Source organism: Corvus hawaiiensis, chromosome 1 (assembly GCF_020740725.1).
Source record: "Corvus hawaiiensis isolate bCorHaw1 chromosome 1, bCorHaw1.pri.cur, whole genome shotgun sequence".
In the NCBI taxonomy this organism is placed as follows: Eukaryota; Metazoa; Chordata; class Aves; order Passeriformes; family Corvidae; genus Corvus; species Corvus hawaiiensis.
This window is the reverse complement of record NC_063213.1, coordinates 29,905,491-29,919,666: the sequence shown is the minus strand read 5'-3', so window position 1 is coordinate 29,919,666 and position 14,176 is coordinate 29,905,491. Positions and strand designations below refer to the sequence as shown.

Below are 14,176 nucleotides of genomic sequence, written 5' to 3'. Positions count from 1 at the left end.
GTTCTTCACAGAAATCTGGAAAAATTGACTTATTTGAGAAGCCTCAGGTACTCCAAGAACACAGGCATGTGTGAGAGTTTCTGTGCTAGGAAACCTTAGTGTTGTTCATCACGATCTCTATGTTGAACTGAAGTACTGAATCCTCTAAAATATGATAGGCTTCCTCCAGTTCTTAATACACTATTACTGATTGAAGCAGTTTGGTGTAAGCTGAGGCAAGAGCAAAACCACTAATGATTGTTTTCCCCGAAAAATCTGCACTTCTCTTTTTCATCCCTCTTCTGAAACTGGTGAAAAGAAACACTTTAAATATTGCTGCTGGTAGTTTCAATCTAATAGTGAGCTTTGTGACAGTCGCACGTCTGACAGCATTGAAATGCACAGAGAACACTTAGTCTGACACATTAACAGATGCACAGTGAGGCTGAAATATTCTGGATATGCTGAATTTGCTGGGCATAACATTTAGCTGTGCATCTGTGCATGTAGCCACAGCATGTTCCAGTTCATGGCATGTGCAAAGCCGAGTTTAATTTCATAGGCACAGTGGTGAGTTGTCCAGGATTTCTGAATGACAAGCAACCTTCACAGACTATCTGCTGGGCTGCTGAGTGGATGTGAGTCAGAAGAAGAGCTGGAAAAAGGAATGTGAGAGGTGACCTGTAAAAGCAATTTGTGTCTTTTAGCAGCTGCCAAGCTAGTAGGTATGCATCTGCAGAAACTCTATCTGTGGACTCTATTTAAGCATGCTCAGCACCAAGCTCTGCCAGAGAAGCTGAGTAATGGCACAAGAAATCCCCAGTATCCTTTAGAAAAGTACTTGGGATTTCTGTGGATGAGTCCATCTGAAAACTGGAAAAGATTGAAATGAGTATTTTTAAAATTTCTTTTCTCCTTGTCTTCAGTTTGTTACTAATAGGAAGAGTTTGATTCAGGCAGCAATTTAGATAATAAAGGTGAACGCTAGATTGAGATTGCAGGAGTTTAAGATGTAGAGAACCCTGTCATTTTGCCTTAGAAAATCTGTGGCTAGTTGGTGTGTTTGCCATAAGAGGCTGGCGGATGTGTTTGTAAATCAGTTAAATAGCAGAGCAGTGAGGTTGCTGGTCAGAGAGGGGCCTTCTGTCAGCTGCTCAAACTGAAAAGGTCACAGCAAGGGTAGCACTGATCACACGATCCTGTTCATCAGCTTGTCCTTGCCTATGGAGAGGGAGAGCAATGTGCTGCTAATTTTGTCTGTGACACTGAATTACTGTGACTGGATGTCCAAGAGGATGGAAATGAGCCAGCCCAAAACTTGATGCCCTCTGTTTAAGATCTGTGAAAGTAGCACAAGCTGAAGCCAAACTGCCACACGCTCAGCTGGGACAGTTGTTGTGCATTTTGACAGGAGATCTGACTTTGTTAGGGAATGGATGCCAATCCACAATAATTAAGAAGAAGCAGATGGGTGAGGTAAAGATATATTTGCTCATTTCTTTGACTTGTGGTCAGGCAGTAAGAAAAACACAAAGGAACAAGAAAAAACTGGTACCTCCCAAGGACAGCTGATCAAATGCCATTTCCCAAACCGTCCGTTCCTCCAACCTGGCACCACAGAAGCAGGACGGCCCTATTTGATCCACAAGCATCTGGCATCAGCCATCTTTCTAGCTTATGGACCCTGTTGATTTGTCACCACCGTTTCATTCCCTATGTCTGTGTTCCTCACAGCCTCTTCCATGCCACTCCTTAGTCCCTTCGGCTCTTCGTTATTTTCTCCCCCATCCAGAGGCATTTACCCAAATTTGCTACAAGAACCTGATATTCAGATGGCACCGCTGCTGCTTAAGTCTCACAGAAAGAAAATTGTCTAACCAGTTAATATAAATTCCTACTTTTTTTTTTTTTTCCCCAAAACATAGACGTGTTTGATGATTACCATTTGAGTTCTGGAAGAAAGGAGGAAGTGTATGCAATCTGGTCATGCTAAGAACCTGGAGAAAGCTGACCTGCAGAGCCCTGCCATGCTTTACAGACCACATCTCAGCTTTGGGTGCCTGGGCTCCTGGTGGCTGGGAGCCTGAGGGCCACTGAAATGTCAGTAAGCAGAGGAGAGAAGGAGCTGGGTCCAGAGCAACAGAGACAGCATTCTCAATCCATCTGCAGCAACAGGATGCAGCCTGACCTGAGTGTTGCTGAAATAAAAGCTGCCTGCTGCAAAATTTAGATGTGAGCTGCAGACACATTTAGGTGTGAGGGAACTAGGCAGAGCAGTAAATGGAGTCAGAGGATGAGGGTGGGAGGAGAAGGGAGATACTGGCTAGCCAAGAAGCCTGCAGCAAGTGTGTGTGTGAGGAGAGCTCCCCAAATTTCTTTTATTTTGGAGACAGCTGAAGCAATTGAAATATTACTGAAATGCACAACTTTTAGTAATAAGAGGTGTCCTAAGCCTGCTGCCCTCACATGGGGCTGTGAGGAAGCTCAAAGGCAGGCAGGCTGGGAACTGGGAGAGAAATGCAGGGGAACTTGTGTACCTGTCTGCCCTATATTATGATTTTTCTTGTGTTTAACATGGCTTTTAATTGGACTGAATACATTACTTTAACAATTATGTACAAAGTAAATGTCTTAAAAAAAAATAACAGCCATAGGTAAGTCTTAAGGAAGAACTGGAAATGACCAGCTGGGAAGTAATAGAAATTAATTTGGTGTGTAAGTGCCATGCACACCACTGAAAAGCCACAAAACCAGTGCAGAAAGAGCTGGATGTGCAGCACTGTTGGTAAAGCAATCACACTGGGAATACAGGATAGTGTCTGAATGCTGTGATGAATATCTTACTGGATAATTCGTGATGAGGGAAACTAGAAGGAGGGCAGATCCAGGTCTGAACACAAAATGGGAGTTTGTCAAGCTCATCATGTCCCACTCTTCCTCCCTGTTCCCCACTCTCTCTCTGATCCTCTCAGAATAAAGTGAAAATGCAAAACAACTCTAGTATTTCCCATTCATTTACTTTCCTGTATGAGGACAGGGTGTAGCCCATTATTCTAATTCCAGAAAAAAACAAACTCCTTCATAAATTTAATGCTCTGGTTTCAGTGCATCCCTCAGCAGAAAGGATGTGGCACACCACAAACACCACCCAGGAACCAGATGCAATGCAAACTGAGCTGCTATACAAGCATTCCTTCATCCCTGGAGGGGACACTATTACAAAGTCAAGATAACAGACTTAAGCAATTAAGATATGCTCTATGCATTAATGGAGAGGAATCTGTGGATTCCTGAAAGCTTGCAGGCACTTAGTGGAGAGCTGCTACATAGGCTCTTTTCTCAAGGTAAAGGAAGTATCGGAAAGTATGGCAGTGTAAAAAAGTATTTTCAGCTGACATGATGTTACAACACCACTTAAATGTCCTGCCTTCTCATGCTGACCTAGAAACTCAGCAGGGTCGTGTGCCCCCTGATATAACCACGTCCAGTCCTTTGCTCTGAGCAAAATAATGCTTAGGTTTGCCTAAGGGAATGTAAAATGCTTTGAGAAGCTGTATTTGAAGTTCGTGTCACTCTCTCTCTCCTGTAGCTTTTGCAATCACCAGCTTCTGCACTTTTAGAGTCGGATCAGTTTTAGCCACTGATACACTGCTGTTTTTTCTCCATATGCCCTTTTCTCCATATGTTGGTTTTCCTCCATATGCTCTTTTCATATATAGAGGGTGGGTTACAGAGAGCTCATTAGCCTTTGCATGTCCTTCATAACCTCTAACTCTCATCCTGTGATGCCAGGAAGTCAAATTTGGCAACTATCTTATTAAATGCATATTTTTGTCTACACTTAAATTAGTGGAAAACTTAAGATGTTACCTATGAAAAATGCAAAGAAAGTCTTTAAGTCCTGGTCAAACTAATACAGAAATAGTAGACCATTCCTAACTTCATTAGTCAAGTTATTGACTGTCTTGCAAAGAATCCCATGTGATTCCCATGATCCCACAATCCCACGTACAGAAGCAGGAAACCAAGAGGTTGCCATTGCTCCAGGGAGACTGACAAATATGCTAATTTTATGTTAAGTGAGCATTTACTGAGTGAAGAAAGTACATATTTTCAAGGTGCTAAACTGAAACTAAATCAAATTTGGCTGAGAAAGATATGACAGATTGATGATTTACATTAGCAATTGTAATAGTATTTTGCTTTGAAGATATCTCTCAATATCAGTATTTCTGAGATGTCTCATCACCCACAACTCAAAAAATTCTTTTCAAATTATTCGATGTCTCATCACCCACAACTCAAAAAATTATTTTCAAATTGTTCTAAAAACAAAGCTTTTTTTTTTTTTTTTTCTGGAGTATTTATTTTGGAGTAGCTGGAGCAGCTGGAGTATTTTAAACAATTCAATTTTTCTGACACTTGATGATAAATTCATTTCTCTCCCTGGACATTTTTGAAATAACTGTATATATGATGGTGCAACTTTCACCCAGTTTGGATTCTGCAACTGATAAGAAGGATCAGGAGGCAATTTTTTGATCAATAAGCATTTCATGTAACAATGAGACAGATGACAATCTCTCTCCAAAAAAAGAAAAAGAAAATTCAGAACACAGTCTGAAGAGGACAGAAAGTAGAAACAAAAACAGTGGCAGTATATATTATCTTGCTATCAGACTGAACAAAAAAAAATGTTACCTTTTGGTGGGAGACTGACTGTAACCTTACTCAACTTCTTCAGTTGCAAGTGGGGTACAACTCTGGTGTTAAGGTAGCTGAGAGCCACTGAGGTAGATTTGTGAGTTCATATAGTCATAAAGGAGAGATTTCTAGGTAGTGGTCTACATTTATGGGAGAGGAAACAGGCTTCTCTAAGAGAAAGTTGTAAACATGTGAGTTTATTCCTGTTATATTTAAAGGAGCTGTTTATGAACTAGTCACTGTACTGCAGATTAAATACAGTTTTATTATGGCATATAAATCTAAGAATCAGTGACTGTCATGGTCAGTGGCATAACACTGCTACTATTATGTCAGATTTAGTATCAGAATAAACAACCAAGCTGCAGCACAAGGAGCCATTAGTGATGTTGACTGTGCTGTAGAAAACCTTTGAATCTAATTCAGGAAGCTATTTAAACTCAATGCTATCCCTAATACTGTACTACACTATCCTATCCTATCCTATCCTAGTACCATATGACATTATTCTCTTGAAATTTCGGCAAAACATTCAAATAAGGTACCCTAATTTAAGACCCCTCCCCTGTTGCTCCCCCCCAAAATAAAAAAAAAGGAAAAAAGCCCAGCAAAGGAAATGACAGAATCATTTCAAATAATCAGTCTCTGCTGAGTGGTGTCAGCTCTATTGGCTTGACAAGTTTTAAAACAATGTCACTGATACAACCACAATGCCTGTTGTTATTTACAGCATGGGCATAGCTGAAGCCATTGGGAATCCCCCAATCTTCTGAGTGAGTTCCTTCTCCATGACAACTAATAGTGTTTTAACTGTACCCTGAAATATGCAGATGTAGAAAGCATTACTGTACCTATCAGAAAGGGCTTATTTAGAGAGTGTATATATACAGCTTTAAAATTTGCTGAGCAGAAACACTTGAAAATAGACATCAGACAGGTTTTGGTTCTGTAATTTAAACAATGAGATAATTTCTTTTAAAAGAAATGCAAAGTAGCCTACAGTCAAAGGTCTGGCTTAACAGGAAAATGTTGAAGTGTCTTTCCATAATTTATATACTTCTCTTTCTTTTTGTGATAGTGGGAGTTAAGCAAATTATTCACCATGAATAATTTAGTCTACAAATTTATAGTTCTATATAAAGGTCCTAAAGAAAGATTATCTTATCTTCACATTTATTCATTGCTTAATATTGTTTGAGGAACGTGTTTATTTTACTATTTCTTGGATATACTCATGCAGAACAGGTGGTTTTTTTTCTTCTACAAAGAGCAGCAGCACAACATAAACTTACTTTACATTCTATATACAGTCTACTTAAGCGGAGTTTAGTAGTGTGAAGATTGTGTTGAGCCTTTGAACAGAGATAAATTTCATCCTAAAAAGCTGGAGAGCTTAAAACCGCATGGACAGGCCCAGGCTTCTCGGAGAGAATGAAAGCTGTCCAGGCCTAAGGCAGCTCTGAGCCCCGACACACAAAGGTGCATTAGTGCAGCACTTCTCCAGGATCCCTGGTCCTACACTCCTTTTGGGGGTTTGTTCTTTCAGGCACAGGAGCACATGCCATGAAATTCCTATCTAATTCATACTCCAGAAACTCCCACATCCCTTGTTCTTCCCAGGTTCTCCAGCAACCTGAGCAAACTTTCTCCTAGGAAAGAGATTCTAGGAAACCTCTGGTGCTTCTGGCATAAGAGGCCACTGCAGATCAGAAGAGGACACAGGCACCTTCAAATTATCAATGATGGGAGTGAAAACTAGTACAGCTCTTGAGGGAGACGTTTGACTTGATCCCAATGAGCCTCTAAAATACGGGGCCTCAGTCACTTCCCTTTCCATCTGACAACCTCTGCAATATTTTGGTCAGTCTATGTGTTGTTTTGTTATGATTTTTCCCTAAGTGAAACAAGTGTCAGATAAAACCTGAGCTTCTTTTAAATTTTCAAACAATGAGTGAGTTTTGAATAAGATGTAATTTCTTTATCTGTCTTTACAAGAAATGGCATGGAAATAATCTGCACCCTTAGCCAAAATAATCTAGCCAGAACACTATTTCTATAGCTATTTCTGATCAAAACATTAGGGCATATTCACATTTTTTGGGAATGTTTTATATCTGGAACTATGGGTAGAAGTTGCACAAGCCAGGTAAAGTAATGTAAACTTTTAAGACCTGTGCCTTGGCTTATTAAAGACAATTTTTTTGTCAATTCTGTCTGTTATCTTAGGGCAGTTCTATTCTAATTTTTGATTTTTCCTTTGAATATACTTGGAGAAAAATTATAAGATACTGTACTTTCAGCTTCAGGAATACCTCTGACTTTTTCAGACTGTGTAACACTTTTTTTTTTTTTTTTTTTTAAGTGATTTAAAAGCCTTGAAGGTGCTCTGAGTTCTTCAGTTTCGCTATCTATGCCATTAGAATTTCATGGGGCCAACAGCACATTTTATTGATGTCATGTTTCTTTGGCACTTGAACGTAGTTGTGTCTGAAATAAATGAGTATTAGATATTACACAGTACAGGCAATATAATTCCTGTCTTCCTGTGGTAGGGAAAAGTTGTATAACCAAGATATGCCACCTTAACAAAATACAGGAGTTAGGAAAAGGTCAGTCTAATTACTAGAGTTTAAGTTTTCATTTTATTCCCTTGCTTTTAAATAGTGTTATCAGTGTTTTGAATGTCAGATAAGACTTGTGCAAATACTCTGTTCAAGATGGCACTAACCAAATTAAATTGCCTTACAATCTCCTTTTCTTTTCTTTTCTTTTCTTTTCTTTTCTTTTCTTTTCTTTTCTTTTCTTTTCTTTTCTCTTCTTTTCTTTTCTTTTCTTTTCTTTTCTTTTCTTTTCTTTTCTTTTCTTTTCTTTTCTTTTCTTTTCTTTTTTCTTTTCTTTTCTTTTCTTTTCTTTTCTTTTCTTTTCTTTTCTTTTCTTTTCTTTTCTTTTCCTTTTCTTTTCTTTTCCTTTTCTTTCCTTTTTTTTTTTTTTCAGAGCCAGTAGATTAATACTTTGGAAAGAACTGTAAAACAATGGGATAATTTTCTCAGCAAGATTCTGTCGACTGATTTATATGAAACAATTTTCTGAGACATGTTAAAGCACAAGTGAAATAACTTTAGAATTTAGGGGAGTACTGCATTCTGTTAGAGGCTGGTTTGCGTGCTAGAAGACCATGAGAATAAAGGGTGACCTTCTGGAGCTGTTGAATGCCCATGAAAGATTTGAAGACTGGGAATCAGTGAAGTCTCTTCACAGAGAATAGTGCAAGAGGAAATGAAAAGGCAGCTGCTATTACAAAGTATGAGAGGGGCTGAGAGGTGAAGAATCACCTGAAGGGTAAGAGTGAAAAGTTTGTGGGAGGAAATGGCTCCAGCTGATTTTTGGAAGAGCAAAGCTGGCTATACTCATGACAACTGAGATTACCTAAGCACCTAATTTAATCCAGTTTTCCTGGGGTTGACCATCTGCCTCTCTGGAGTTGCAGCAGATGAATCCTGCAATATTCTGAAAAATGGGAAGAAGATGTTGCATGGATGCTGAGAGGCATCAATGAATATTTTTGGCTTCTCTTCTTCATTTTAGTTCTCAAATAAAAGACAAAATTCACTTGGGCTACCCTAATTTCTGACTCAGAAGTTATTTGGGTCAAACTGGCAATTCTAAGTGTTTATCATGTCCCTTGGATGGGAGACCTGTAGATGGGAAATATTCCTTTCTGAATATGGCTTGTAGGTAGGATTTCTCAGAGAAAAACCAGACGGATCAAAACCAGAGATCTGGAAGAAAAGAAAAATTACTTTTATTTCCATCAGGTTTTGACTAGAAGAGCTGTGGAACACTTCTGCCTTTACCAGAAACACTTCAAAGAGTGAGTATGGACAGACAGATCTGAGATCAGAGAGACAGACAATAATAAATCCCAGAGGTGTTTCAACCAGGCTGATTGCATTATACAGGAGGAATAGGGGAAGGAGAATTGTCCAGATGTTATATTTTTGTATGACAATTCATACATAACTCATGCAGGGGAAAGCACATCTTTAATATTCAACTTCTACCTGCTGTAGCAGGAGGGCTCCCAATATGACAATATGCATTCTCACTGAGATTACAATACTGAATGTTAATGCTGGTGCCCAGAAATGAAGCAGCAGGAAGTTACCTTGAAGTAAGTTGGTGGATGAATTGACTGCATACTAGCTGATTTTTTTCTCATTATCAGTGAAAGTAGGCTGAGCTACGCTGCACTCAGATTGTCTCTCTGCACTGCAAAATGAAGGAGAGCAGCAGAGCTCAAGCTGTGGAGCTCTGAATGCCAAACTACTAACATATATAATGAAGTGTTAACCTCATTATGATCATGAAGTAATAGTAGATACATGTCAAAGATGTGTAGCAGAAGAATACTTTTAAATTATTCATGATCTATTTACAGCTCTGCACTATCTTCTAAGATGCAAATTTAAAAGCTGACAAAAAGTGCCTGACAGTATAGAGATCTAATTCTAAACTGGTGTTTTATATATATATATTAGCATTAACTTCCTATCAGGTGATGTCAATGTCTAACAGCATACCCAAACTGAGCACCAATTAGAACTATGCCTATATCCTTTGCAGAATTTTTAAATCAAGGCTATCAAAACCCCCTTTTCAATGATGGTAAGTGTTCTCAAAGAGATAAAGTGTTCATTCCTTGGCATGAAACAAACCCTCTAAGTGATAAAACTCTGCAGTTGTGTGGAAGCATGGACACTGAAGCTGATTTTGAAAGTGTGTGTTGGTTTTGGTAGGATGAATTACATGGGAGGTCATCGATGGTTTTCAGCTACAAGTGTTGAAGCACCAAATTGCCAGGCTTTTTCTATAGAAAAGAAAGTATCTTATCTAGGAATAAAGAATGATTACCTCTTGGAATAATTGCCATTAGTCACTGCTGGAAATTCAAAGCATTTTGAACTTTTGCCTCCTATTATTCAGTATCTATTTGTAGAGAGAAGCCATACAACAAAAAAGCAATTCTTCTTTCTATACCTACCTAAGCCATGAAGAAATGTCATTTATCTTCTCCTTTTTGTGAAGTTTTTCTGTGTTCTCTCCTTTGCACATTTGAAACTAACTACTTGGCTAGTAGTTAGAGTTGGTCTTACCTCCCATCAGTTCGAGGTGGTGAACGTCACAATGAACCCAGAGAAATGTCTCCTCACCAATTTTAATTTTCACCACAAACACCAGTAAAGAAACAGAAACTCCAATCAGGGAACAATAAAAAAGTCTTTACATTAATGTCAGGAAAACTCCACCACATCTAGAAATTGACCTTCTACCACTTCTTCTCAAGGAAACTGACTTTTGTGAAAAGAATCCAGGCCCTTGGGGTTGATTTCTAGGGCCTCTCTTTAGCTGTAGAGTGATGGCAGCTGCTTTTGTAAGAAGGAAGGCAGACCTGAAAGGTGTCTCCCCTTTGGCTACTTTTACTAGAAGTCCCTGAAGAACACTAGCTTGAGGCGGAGACAAAAACAGAGCCCACAGAGGTGAGCTGCAGGGACAGCTGTCAATTCTGAAAATTATAATCCGTGTGATGATGACTCATATTATGTCAATTGTTTCCAAGTGGATATTTAAGTATTTCTGAAAAGATACAATTTAACTTGGAGTGGTTGGTGGAGATGAAGGCAAGAAGCATATTCCCTTTACTTCCCTGCCACTTTCTCAAAAGCAACTCTTGTCTGATCTTGCTGTTTCTGTGCTCACTCATATATCCTGTTAAGAAACTCTCAAATTATTTCTGTTCACCAGAATGACACTTTTACAAAATCATGTGTAATTATGTCTAGCTAATTCCTTATAAATACATATTAAATGCCAAGGAAATGCACCACTTTTAGTTATAAAGTACAGACTAAGACAGTACAGGTGTAGGTCTCTAAAAAGGACATGAAGACAAAGCTGAGTATTGCATCCAAACTCACTACACTTAATGGAAAAATCAAACCTCTGCTCTACCTCAGTAATGAGCTTCAAGTTGCAGCCTACATGAAAATAGTAGATGGCGGTCACATTGTCAAACTTTTGGATTTTTCTCTTCATATCTTATAATCCAGATAGCCAGGTTCTCCATTTTGCCTTGTGTGCAAGCCCTCAAAGCCTAAATATATGTAAATACCAGATTAAAGAACTTCCTTGAAACATTAACAATACTTTTCTATAATTTTTGTAAAATCCTGCATTTCTCTAGAGCTACTATTTTTGTTACTAGACATTAATGTAAAAGAGGATTTTTCATTTGCTGTCTCTTTTAGCTTTATTTCATACCTCAAATCATAATCCATTTTTCCTGGGTAAGAATTATATACTAAACGCCTTTACCTCCAGTTTTCCAAAAGGCTAAAATTATTTTATTTCAGTGTTTTTCAAGCCAATGAACAAAGGCGTTTTTTAAAAAGTATTTCAAGGAAACAGAAAGCATCTCAACTTAAAGAAGAAAAGTTCTCCCTGATTGCAACTCAAACATTTTTGTTGTGGTGTCTGATGTGATCCTCCTGCTTTACAGAAAATATTATGAGCAGTTATGAAGCAACATTTTATTAATCAACCATATTTTTGTAAGACCTAGAGCAGAGAGAGGTGTTGTATTGTGGTAGGTGCTGTACAAGGGATCATTTCCGATGGGGAGCAGATGAACTCCCTATCACAGCAAGCACAGCTGTGGCAGGAGCGGCTGCTCCTATGCAAATAACACTAATAAAAATGGAAATAAGACAGACAGAAGACCAGTTTCCTAGTAAGATTGTTCCAGAGTGCTCTTCAAAAACCCATCAGTCTTTAAAAATAGGGCCTTGCATTCATTTTTGCTGACAAATAAGAATTGCATGGTATGGGAACAACAGAAACTGAATGCAAGTGATGCCAGAGTAGCAGTGAAATGGGAGGCTACTCCCATATTGGCCATCTGGAGAATGTAATTGCATATGGGCACAAATTGCAACTTGATCTATGTATCCACATCTTCTGTTGGTTCTAATCCCTCTCGACCACTAAAATATGCCTAGTCAGTATGAAGTGATAGCTAGAGGCTTTAAAGATACTGAATTCTATGTCTACTTTGCCCTTCAAACTGCTGCGCTTGGGTAACCCTGTTAACTGAGCTCTTCCCTCATTCAACATGACTCCAGTAAACATGAGGTTACTCCATGAGACTCCAGTTCAACATGAGCACAGTAAAGCTCATCAACAGACATGGTCAGTTATACAACAATTTTACACTGGGAAATCCATCTCTTCACAGTGAAGTTCAATTTTTCTCTGGTAGAAAGAATAAAAAAGAATAAAAGTTTTGTTTTGTTTTGTTTTCTTGCTGGTTTCTTTAGTAATGATATGTTCTTCTGCTTAATAAAATGTCCTATTTTGAAAGACAATAACAAACAGAAAGGAAGAAGCAAAAGAATCATATTCCCAAAAGGGCTAATATAATCCCATGCTGTTAGAAAAATTGAGTCAGAGCACCAGCTCTGGTCTAGATGCCTAAATTAAGTGAGGTGAGGTGGGAGTGCACCCAGTTTCCAGAGACTGACCAAAATCAGACTGCATCATCTTTTGTACCATCAACAGAAGTGACTTGGAAAGTTCCAGAAAATAGTTCATGACTCTCCTGATAGCCAGTAATTTTAAAACTTTTCATTTCCTATTTCACAGAAGTTCTACATGTTAAATTTTAAAACCGAAACAAATAGAAAAGTGTATCTACAAAAAAATCCCATTAGCCATGTGATCAATTTCTTTTTCACTTCAAAAAACAGTGCAAAGGGATCACAGATTAACGCCTTAGCCACTTAACAAAGAAAAGTTTGCAATTTTCTAGATTAATCTCTTCACTGAGTTCAAGCAAAGCATATCTCTGCACAAAGCATTTAGAGGAAATAATATTAATTCCCCTTTATCTCTGAAAAGGAGAAAAAGCCCTCCTTTAAAACTGCAAATGTTGGGAAGAATTGATTCTTGAAGTGAGTAACCCTGGAAATTCATGTAAGAAGTCAGTAGCAGAAAAATTAAGCAATGCTCTATAGGATGGTCTAAAAGTGAGGCCAAGGCATCTGTATTGCCCCTTGAGTTCCTCTGGGGAGCTGGCCAGGAAACTGCTGCACTGGAAATAACCGTGAGATCCATAAAAAGGATAGAAATTGTCCAGAGGAGTGTTGCTGCAGGTGTTACAGACTCCAAAGGACCTTGCTGGTGGGCGTTCCTGTGAGAGAGTGATGGTTTGCCAGAGTGATGAGGGACAGTTATGACACAAGAGGATGCACAGGGATAAGAAGGCTGTCTGCATGGATAAAGACATTATACAAGGCACACAATAACTTCACAGTGAATGATAATATTCAAAATAACTTCAATATCTCCTGATAGAAGCAGTGGTCTCAGTAATTTCCTTTTATTGCCTCCATCTGACACTGAGAGCATAATGAAACCTCACAAAGACAATGTTACAAGGGTCTCTTTGCCCTTATCTTTTTTTGTCCCATGCATGGCAGACAATTACTTATTTGTGTGCTCATCAGTCTCTGTGAACAGGTGAACATAAGGCCTCCTTTAAGTATAACTCCAGTATCACCACTTTCTGAACAAGAATGATGTGTCCAGCAAGCATCCTGCTACACACATATCATTGTTCCAGGTATAAAGTGAAGTCTTACCTATAACTTTTCCTAGGAATAGTGCCTTTGGGGAATTGAACTGAATGTCAGATGTGGCTGGCAGGCTGTAACTTGTTGGAGGATAGTGATCAAGCTGGAGAAAGAGAAAAGAAATGATGAGTATTTTGAACTGATCTGCTTCTTACAGTTCTGATCAACCAGGTCTACTTCATGGAGTTTATGCCATCACTTATAATGTCTAATACACTTGACTTTCATTTTCATAAAGGGAAAACAACAGTAAACCCCCTTCCTTCCATATCTGCCATATCCACAGTTCCCCAGGCCTGGAGAATACCTATACTGAATATATTTTTGTTCTGATTGCTGAAGAATCACATCAGTTTTTGCCTATGTGCTTCGATTGCTAAATATAGCAACAGCATCAATAATAAAACAACTTATTCTTTCCATAGAAATAGATTTCCATTTGGGACCTATGTTACTGCTAAAGCTAGATTTACATAGCTCAGGTGTTGGGCATTTTTCTTCTCTCAGAAAAGTCATAAATTAATAAGGCATTCTTTTTTTGCACTACATGCTTATTGCTTTCTTGTTGAGAATGTTGTTCAATTTTATTGTGATGATGCCCATTGAAACCTAAATAAATTCAATAGTAATCAACTTAGCTAAATAGTTTAATCTACAGGAAATGCATATTGTCCCTCATATGACACAGCAACCATGTTACATTAGCATATTTCCCCCTGGTTTTTAGCTATTTAACAGAAAAATGTGAAGAAAGAGAGTAATAAAATGAATTGCCTGTGCTTAGTAATAGTGCTGTTAACAGAGTT

At 38.4% G+C, this 14,176-nt stretch overlaps 1 protein-coding gene across 1 annotated transcript in view; it reads right to left on the bottom strand.

The window, feature by feature from the left end:
* The window catches only part of CNTNAP2 (contactin associated protein 2), a 1,047,411-nt gene that overhangs the window by 51,653 nt on the left and 981,582 nt on the right, over nt 1–14,176 (bottom strand). Inside the window, exon 21 of the mRNA XM_048297819.1 lies at nt 13,380–13,473. Within this exon, the coding sequence (XP_048153776.1) occupies nt 13,380–13,473 (94 nt within the window). The remainder of the gene's footprint in view (nt 1–13,379; nt 13,474–14,176) is intronic.